Source organism: Atractosteus spatula, chromosome 7, assembly GCF_055471065.1.
Source record: "Atractosteus spatula isolate fAtrSpa1 chromosome 7, fAtrSpa1.hap1, whole genome shotgun sequence".
Taxonomy (NCBI): domain Eukaryota; kingdom Metazoa; phylum Chordata; class Actinopteri; order Semionotiformes; family Lepisosteidae; genus Atractosteus; species Atractosteus spatula.
This window is the reverse complement of record NC_142712.1, coordinates 42,692,489-42,701,820: the sequence shown is the minus strand read 5'-3', so window position 1 is coordinate 42,701,820 and position 9,332 is coordinate 42,692,489. Positions and strand designations below refer to the sequence as shown.

Genomic DNA, 9,332 nt, shown 5'->3' with positions numbered 1-9,332 from the left:
TGTTCGGTGAGGAGCTCTCAACAGAGAGCGACACGGTGCCTTGATAACGACAGCTGAGAGGAGTGAGTGGTAATTAGCCTTAGCTGTGGGAGTAATTTAAAAGCACATCAAACGCGTTCCAGAACAGAGATCAAGCCAAGACTTTAGTCTTGTGCAAGCTGCAGGCGAGAGAGGAGGGAGATCAGGTCTCCCGTATGCAGGGGCTCGGCTGTGAGAAAGACGGGCCGAAGCAAGACAACAGCAGATGTGAGGAGCTGCCGGTGCGGACACTGTTAAGAAAGAGCATCTGCCTTACAGGTGCGAGACAGAAGGCAGACTACTGGCTGCAGCAAAACTCTGATAAGGGGAGAGGTGGAAGAGCAACAATCTCAGGGGAGATTGTGGATGGAGAGTCTCTGGAGTTAGACAAAATTGAATTATTTATAGAGACTGCAGCCTATTTTGGTGTAAGTGACCAGGACTGCCTGGAGTCCACTGTGTGAGTGTTTAGCATTTATATGTGTTAGTAAGGAACTAATCACTAATTTGAGGTGCACCAGCAGCTACAGTACATGAGTGAGAAAGCAATGGTGGATGGGCACAGGAGTAGGTGTGCCGATAGACATGAAGGCACAGCCTGAGATGTGAGAGTAGGGCACCAGAGAGATTGTGTATTTCAATTAGGGACACAGTGTTGAGTCTCAGCATGAGTGGTGAAATGCAAAAACAGACTCGGCTATATAGTTAAGGGGTGAGAGGTCTGGGCACAAGAGTGATGTGCTGTGGCCTCTTTGTGTGTGTGAGGCCCAGCCTGGAGGCATCAGGAGGACGTCATCAGCTGGAGGCGGATCTGAAGACCATGGGCTGGCTGATCGTGAGAGGACCACTGGGTGTTCTGGGGAACAGGAGGCTGTGTGAAATATCTACGAGCTGAAGGCTCCTGGTGAGTAAGGTAGTAGGAGGAGGCTCCCCGAGGTGTCTAGAAAGGGAAAAGATAATAAATCTTGCTTGTCAAGCTCGCGAATCCACAGGCAAAGGTCTCAGAGATGTGAGGGACCTCCATTATGATCCCAGAGGGGGTCATATACTGTATGACAGTTGTGTGAGTGAGTCAGAGACTCTGGGTCCCATAGTCTGTGAGCCAAGAGCAAAGAGATCTCTACGTATGTGGTGCCACCTGTCCAGGTTGCCCCAATGAGAGGCAGAGAACATCACCATTCTCGGAGAAGAGTGCAGGCAAAAGTGTGTAAAGGTTCCCCAGCAGCCTGTATGGGGGCGTGTGTCGGATCATGCCTCATTGTGCCCAAGGTGGCGGCAGCTACTCCCATGGCGTCACAACATTAAAGGAGAAAACCTTTGACTCTTGTAATCAAAGAAAGCTTCTGGTTAGTGTGATATGAATACAACCCAGAGCAGGAGCTTGAAAATCTGAAACTCTCTCAAATAACAGAGACATACTGACATACAAGAATTAGATTATTTCAGTATAAAAAAAACAAGTATCATGTTAAGAGCACTTTGTTACAGTAATTTGACAGATTTATTAATCCATTATTTTAAAACACTGTATTCATCACACTGCACCATTGTTAAAATGAATAATCTTCTACTAAAGTCTACTTCAAACATCATAAGTACCCATATTGAACCACTTTCAACACTGCTGCTGTGTTAACAGATAGAGGCTGCTGGGATTGGAGCTCCAGGGCTCCCTTCACTCTTTAGCTGTTTCTCTCTTGAACTCAACAGAGCACTGGAGTCTGAGCTCAGAGGATCACAGCTCTGTTTCTGCTTTTGGCTGAGAGGCAGGTCCTGGGCATGGCGACACAGCTGATGCAAATGCTGGAGAGACACCAAGAACAAATGAGTTTGTTACAGACTCAGCTCAGGAGGAGGAACAAACTGACAATTCAGTATAGAGCTCTTCAGTTACCAAAGAGGGAGGAACAATACCTGGTGTAGTGACCCTGTTGATGAGGTGAGCTTATACAGCATGACCAGAGGGACACCAATGACAGAGGAGATACCCAAAAGCCAGCCCAGGACATAAGCCCAGTCTGGATACACATAGGTGTTGTTGAACGTCAGTGGGGTGTACCTGACCAGCGAGAAGATGAAGATGCCCTGAAGGAGAAAGAACAGACAGCTTCACCTCAGTTCAGTGACTAAGCTTCACCAGGACAGCACAGGAGCACTGCTGAAGATGTGGAATGTCATATAACAAAAGAAACTGATTTTTATAGGTGGAGTTAATTTGAAGAAGTTCAAGACATGCACTTACAGTGCACACAGCTGGAGTGATATAGCGCCAACAGTACCAAAATGCAGACAAAGGCCGATAGCCAATCATGTCCTCAATGTTGGCACAGAAGAGATCAGCTCCTGTATGAAATCCAGAGGTCAAGAGAAGAAGCTCAGTAATGACACAATTACAGATGTATAAATGTATTGTGTTGAGTCATCTGAATTCAGTGAGCATTTTCTTTAATAGATGTGAGAGTGTTTCTGAGTTTAAGGTAATATTCGGATTATGGATGACTAGGGACTTTAGCAATTCTAGTGATTAGCTTTACTAGTCAAGAGATCAGCCCCTCTTGTAAGAACCCAGAAGCCAAGTAAAGCAATTCAGTAAAAATCAAAAGAGGCAAAGCATATTTTATAACTTTTATATATATTATTATTACTGAGAATTAAAGAAGACTGCATGTCAAGTAGTACTGTGCAATAAAACGTTTTGCTAGGCATAGATGGATCAGAAAAATGGATCTCAAAAACACTTAAGGAGAAGGAAGTAAAGTCCTGCACATAAGCAGGTGTGATAATGGAGTGTAAGCTCACCGTACACCCATCCAATGCAGATGCTCTGAAATATGGCAACAAACAAAATGCAGGCCCCATTGCTGCCATAGTAATCAACCAGCAGGAAGACATATAGGCCACCCTGTAGAGAGATACAAATATTGAAACAGCAAGGTTACAGTGACACTCTGTGACACTATGGGTAAGTTCAAAATGATATGCTATGGCACAAATATCCTACAGCTTCCAATAAATCTCTTCATCTCTGTAGGCTGCTCAGAAGAATTTGCTGATCCCTTAAGAGAAACCTTAGTACAAAGTACTGATTTGTTGATTGGTGCCCTAAAATGGCACAAACATTCCTGCAGTTTCCAATAAATGTCTTCCAATTCTATGGGATGTTCAGAAGACCTTGCTTATCCTTTTATTTAAACCAGCTCATTGCAGGTCTTGTTGATTAACAATCAGGCCCCTCAGCTCTTCAGTGCTCACCTCAGTGACCATGAGGAGCCCGAGCAGGAAGCAGACAACACAGAAGAGGAGCAGGAGGAGCTCCCGCCGGTATCCTCTCCTCAGCACCATAGGGAACAAATCCACAATGCCTGTCATCACCGTTTCAATACCCACAAACTGCAGAGAGGAAGACAACAGAGAGCACAGACACCTGGACCACTGAGTCAACTCATGCTAAGAGGACAGAGACACACAGAGAAACACAGGCTACACCCTGTGAATTTATATCATATATGTTGAACTCATTAGATGGTCTCACCTCTGTGTCCATTCCCAGCAGGAGGACCATGATGAAGAAGCAGGCCGACCAGAGCTGAGACAGCGGCATCATGGCCACTGCCCTCGGATATGCAATAAACACCAGGCCAGGACCTGCACAACCAGACAGAGGCAGAATCTATTAAGATTTATTTTTACAAAACACACTCCAGTCAGAGATGAACCAGGATGACAGATAGCAGATGTGGACAGACTGCAGCTCACCAGATTCGGCCACCTGCGAGATGTCCACTCCCTGCTCGTACGCCATGAAGCCCAGAACAGAGAAGATGGCAAATCCAGCCACAAAGCTGGTAGCGCTGTTCAGGAGGCACAGGTAGAAGGAGTCCCTGCATGAGGAGAGAATATGGTGCCATTCTGAGAGGCATTTGAACACAAGCACTGCAAAACCTACAGTTGAGGCTAAGATGTACTGTACGCCTGCCAGTGGAAAGACCTGCAAGCAATAGATTGTGAGAATGAACACAGGTGGGCTTCTTGTATTATTATGAAAGATTCAAAAGCAGATTTTACAATGGATTGTTTTGCTCAGAGTAAAATGTATTTAACAATTACCCCTAATCCTAATTATAGGGGAGAACAGAGAGATTAGAAAAGTTATTTTTCTTAGTATTTTGCCATATTGACCTTTGTACTCACTTGTAACAGTTGTTGTTATATTTGTTGTAGCTGCCCAGAGATGTCAACATTCCTCCACAGAGACTGTAAGAGGAAAACACTTGTTTTGCTGCATCCATCCACACCTAGAAGAGACAGAAACAGGGGAATACTACTACTGTCATAGACACCCCAATTTCCATCTGGAATTATGAATCCTCAAACATTTTGTAATATCTCTAGAAATATAGACAGTAGACGTCTGGTTTAAGATAAATCAAAGCTAACACAGTGGCCATTAACCAGGCATGACCATTCACCAGACAGAAATATCCAGATTTTGTCTTCAAAGATCAATTGTTCAAGTTGTGGCCCTGTCAGACTTCTGAATATGGTTGCAGACCTCATCCTACGTGTCTAGGTAGATGTCTACTAGCATGGATAGAAATTTGAGACAAATATAACAAATCTAAAAATCCTACATAATTATTTGTGAAGACAGGACCTAGAATGGTTTTGCTCGCATTTCCAGAAAATGTGCAGTCTGAGATTCACAAAGGAGGTCCATCCCATAAGCTTCCAAATGGTTGAAAAAAACAATGAATGGCAGTAATTTGAACCTATTAGACCAGCTTTTTCAAGTCCCAGGAGCCAATCAGTCTCAGTTGTCTTCAAACCTGGAGATGAGTAAATTCTCCTGCTTGTGAATTTATCTGAATAATTTCTTCATGTTCTCTAAGGTGTAAACGTGGGATTTGTATGTACTGCATTTGGGTGAGCTTTTGCTTTTGGGATTGTATTTCGACGGGTTACTGATAAATGTTCGAAGGTCTTTGGAACTGTGCTGAACGAATCATCAGATAAAAAATGTTGCTGTAATTGATTGCTTTCTTGTCTTATGGATTGGGAAACAGAGAAGCTCTGAAGCTCCGATTGTCTTCTTGTGATTGAAATAAAGTTTGTTATGATGTTTTCTTTGCTGGAGAAAATTTATTAAATGTGCTGTGTATGTACTTTTTAATTTATGGTCCTTATTATGATGGTTTGGTTAAAAAGCCTTTTACTGTGGTGAAAAAAACATTTAGTCTGTTCTGCTTTCATGGTTTGATTTAGAAGACATTTGAGCTCCCTTCTACAGTGGGGAACACTGGGGCTAGGTTTAAAATAACTTGATTATCTGAAATAAACAATGATTCCAGGGCGTGGTGTCCTCAAACCCTTTGAGGACCCTGCAGAGCACTGTGGAGTCTACAAGACCTTTTCAATAATAATTCACATGGATCTGTGACAGATACACCGCAGAGGAGCTGGCCTGTATGTCCTGAAGTACCTGAGGGTCAGTGAGCCGAGTTACATCAGGGTTTAGATAGAAGACCAGCCCATCAGCAGCTGCAGGCAGAGTGAGTCCTCTAACCAGCAGCACCACCAGCATCACATAGGGGAAAGTGGCTGTGAAGTACACCACCTGAGGGGGCAGGAAACCACTGATATACAGTATGGAGAGGTTTAATTTTAATTTTACTTGTACTTTTTTACTTCAATTCAAGATACAGTTGAGAGAATTGTCTGGTCTACCGATGTTCTTCAGCAAAGCATAAAAGTTTTAGTTTAAAACATACAATCTTTAAAAATGATATAACCTGTTTATAATTTTCACTGATGGGATTAAAATCCCCTTCAGCATGATTTTCTAAGATATTAGAAAAGTGTTTCTAAGATCTTACCCTGACAGTTTAAAAGAACTGAATCTGACCAGACAAATCTTTAAGGAGACTTGATTGAAGAACTCAAGATCATTGAAGGTATTCACACTGTCACCCCAGAGGACTCCTTCAGCATTACACAAATGCAACCTACAGGGAAGTGTATTCAAAACTGAAAACCGGAGGTGCTGTGAAACACAAAGGATTGTGGGAGTATTTAACAATCTACCCATCAATGTTAATAATGTCCCATGGTACCATAAAGACAATTATATCCAACAAACTATTGTCTAGATTGGATGAAAATGTAATTCCTGCAGCACAGAAGAAAATACACTCTAACAGCAAAAGTGTCTCACCTTCCCTGTGGACCTCACTCCCTTCCAAACAGAAAAGTAACAGATGATCCAGGCCAGAAGGAGACACAGTCCCAGTTCCCATCTCAGACTGCCCACCTCATCGATCCCACTGGATATACCCAGCACCCTCCTGCTGCAGGGATCAGGACACAGACATGATTGTGTTGAAAAACATGCCCAGAGTATGTGATTGTGTATGTACAGGTGTGAGGGTGTCTAACTTACTTCCAGAACTCCATTACAGCAGAGGTGGTCTTTTCTGCATCTGTCCAGTTGGAAGTGAGATTCTGCTTGTCAAACTCCACACAGGAATCTATCAGAAGACCAACAGAATAGAAGAAGTGTATGACCTTGTCTGGAAGACAGGAAGAACTGGTGAGAGTGCAGAGAGAACAGGATTAAAATTTTGCTAAATATAGGAATTTCTGAACTATCATCTTCATCACTGGATGACTGCGTCACAAACACCAGGCACTCAGCCAGGAAAAACAGTATTTCTGGAGTCTACATTTTCAACACACTGGTGTTTCACTAATTGCTGCTAGTGACCTCCTATGCTCCAGTACCTGTGTTCCAGGTGTTTCCACAGCTGGCCCAGGGCAGCTCAGAGCTGAAGGAGGAGAACAGGTAGAAGAAGGCCCAGGCCAGGATGATGATATAAACAGTGCAGCCACAGACCATTCTCACAACAGTACATAAGCCAATGCCTGCAAAGAACAAATGAAGATTGGAAATGCAGAAGAAAACAAATACTATCAGTGTGATAAATCTGGCCATTGTCTTTATTGTGTAAAACTAGTGTGATGTTTGAAGGAATGATGTCTGAGACTCATTTTCTAGGACAATGTCTCTGATTCAGGGTGGTATATGGTGTTGTTAAACTACATGACATTAAATTAAAATCCTCAAATAACAAAAAAAAAAGCTTTTCACATTTTTGAATATTCTGTTGCAAATGTACCCACCCTCAAACAGGGGGCAGATCTTCCTCCAGCAGGTGATGCCCCCCTGGCTGGTGTACTGCCCCAGAGCTGTCTCCAGCAGGAACAGGGGGATTCCACAGGTAAACAGGAACAGGACGTAGGGGATGAGGAAGACACCTTTTACAAAGAACAGGATAATAATTGCCAAAAGCTTAATTACATAATGGAAGTGCTGAGAAATGGTCTTCATGATTAGAATTTACTGTTATATAGAAAATAACTTTTTCATCAAGATCACGAATACATTGTATTTTAAATTAGCAGAAATCTGCCGTTCAACTGCCTTACTCACCTCCCCCGTTTCTGTAGCACAGGTAGGGGAACCTCCACACATTGCCCAAACCAACAATCTGTCCAGCAACAGCCAAGATGAACTCCCACTTGTTTGCCCACTGGCCCCTCTCCTGGATCTTCTGCCCCTTCTGCTCCAGCCTGCTCCCCTGGACTGGGGGCTCATGCTGGGCTCCTGTCTGAAGATCCCCGGCCATCCCAGCTGCAACCCAGTGAAGTAACTGGATCACAAGGATCTGTCCTCTGTAGAGAACAACAGATTGAGAAAAAGAAAACAGGGAAGTTTCAGGTGCTGCGGTTCTCACTGGACTGAGGAAGGCATAAAGCATATATACAATTATCTAACACCAGTGGAAAACCCATGTTAGAATAACAAAATGTTTTAGGTCCAAGATAGCAAAACAGAGAGACAAGATGAGCTATATGTGAGGCACCAGGAGATAAGATGTGCTAGGCTCAGAATGAAAACGTAACAACAACAATAATATAGAAAGGACAAGATCTTACAGTCAGAAAGCAGGAAAGACAAATTAAAACAAATATACTGTTCTTCTTATTGCCATATTAACTTAAATTAATCACTATGACTCGTACTTGATCAGTGTCACGTAATAATCCTCCTTATTACTCCTGAGAGAGCCAAGTCTGCTCAAGCTCTTATAACACAGCAGAGGACTCCCCAGAGGTATTCTATGCCATCAGGCATTTTAATGAAGCTGGGATGGGCTCTCAGCATACTTTTATAAACAAATTAATAATTACACCTGTCTAAAAAAGACATTTGAATGCTTACAAAATTGCTCATTTAAAACTCAACTCACAGGTATCATTGGAACATGAAATTACAAAATGTCTTCAAAGGAGCAGGGACACAAATCTGAATTGATCACATTTCTCCTTCATTTACAACTTGTTGCGAAACAGATTGACAAGAATAGCAGACAAATGAACCAGCTCAACTGACCTTCCACAGCTGGGATGAGGCAGCATCAGCAGTACCTGAACAGAGTGGACACCCCTGTCTTTTACTGTACATGGGCAAAGACATGGTCAGTCCTTAAAAATTCAGCACAAACAACAGATGGCAGACAGGACAAGACAAGAAATAGTTTTACCGTTCATTCTTCCTGTCAGCCAAGTAAACATGACTGTGAAAAACAGAAGACACAGTTTAGAATCATCCTTAATATCTGTTGAACCTAACTGACTTATTTAAGGTAACTAAAATAATCAGAAATTGTGTTCCTTTTTGTCCGCTTGTCATGTTCAGTCACATTTTGACAGTTTTTCCACTCTGACATTCATCTTCTTGAAGCTTTAAAATTATCTGACTGTTCTTTCCTACTGGAAGTGGATATTCCTATTTAAATGCAACCTTGTGAACCCAACCTAAAGAAACTTCTTAAAAAAAACAAGAAATAGTGTAGAGTTATCCTTTTTATGTGTTGAGCCTAACTATAACTTAGTAAAACCATTTATAAGAAGAATAAAATTTGATAATTTATGACATAATGTTTTTCAAGATATTACAATACTTTTTCATTTACCTTTGGCCAGATAAAAACATACAGTACTTTATCATGAATTGTGTTCCATGATGCATGTGTTGTAGATGCCTGGCTGCTCCAACTTCAGCCCTGTGAAAAGACATGGATCTGTCTCCTGTAAAGGACAGGAGGTTGGGAAGCAGACAATAGGAAAGGCAAAGGAGAACTATCTTTTCTGAAGACAAGAAAGTGAGGAACCTCCTTTTCTCCAGCTCTCTGTGAAGGAAATGAATTCTTAATATACAACAGTTTTAGTTTCCTTATTTCTGAAGAATTAACACA

At 42.2% G+C, this 9,332-nt stretch overlaps 1 protein-coding gene across 1 annotated transcript; it reads right to left on the bottom strand.

Moving 5' to 3' along the window:
* Positions 1 to 1,650: 1,650 nt before the first annotated feature.
* Positions 1,651 to 7,712, bottom strand: LOC148831049 (sodium- and chloride-dependent GABA transporter 2-like). The gene is made up of 14 exons (XM_088920692.1): positions 7,505 to 7,712; positions 7,195 to 7,329; positions 6,796 to 6,936; positions 6,455 to 6,542; positions 6,230 to 6,362; positions 5,498 to 5,632; positions 4,210 to 4,313; positions 3,775 to 3,899; positions 3,551 to 3,663; positions 3,271 to 3,408; positions 2,818 to 2,920; positions 2,261 to 2,361; positions 1,933 to 2,103; positions 1,651 to 1,821 (listed from the first exon to the last, which is right to left on the bottom strand). Exons 1-14 carry the CDS (start codon positions 7,698 to 7,700, stop codon positions 1,651 to 1,653), a joined length of 1,854 nt encoding a protein of 617 aa, XP_088776818.1. The 5' UTR covers positions 7,701 to 7,712.
* Positions 7,713 to 9,332: the final 1,620 nt, after the last annotated feature.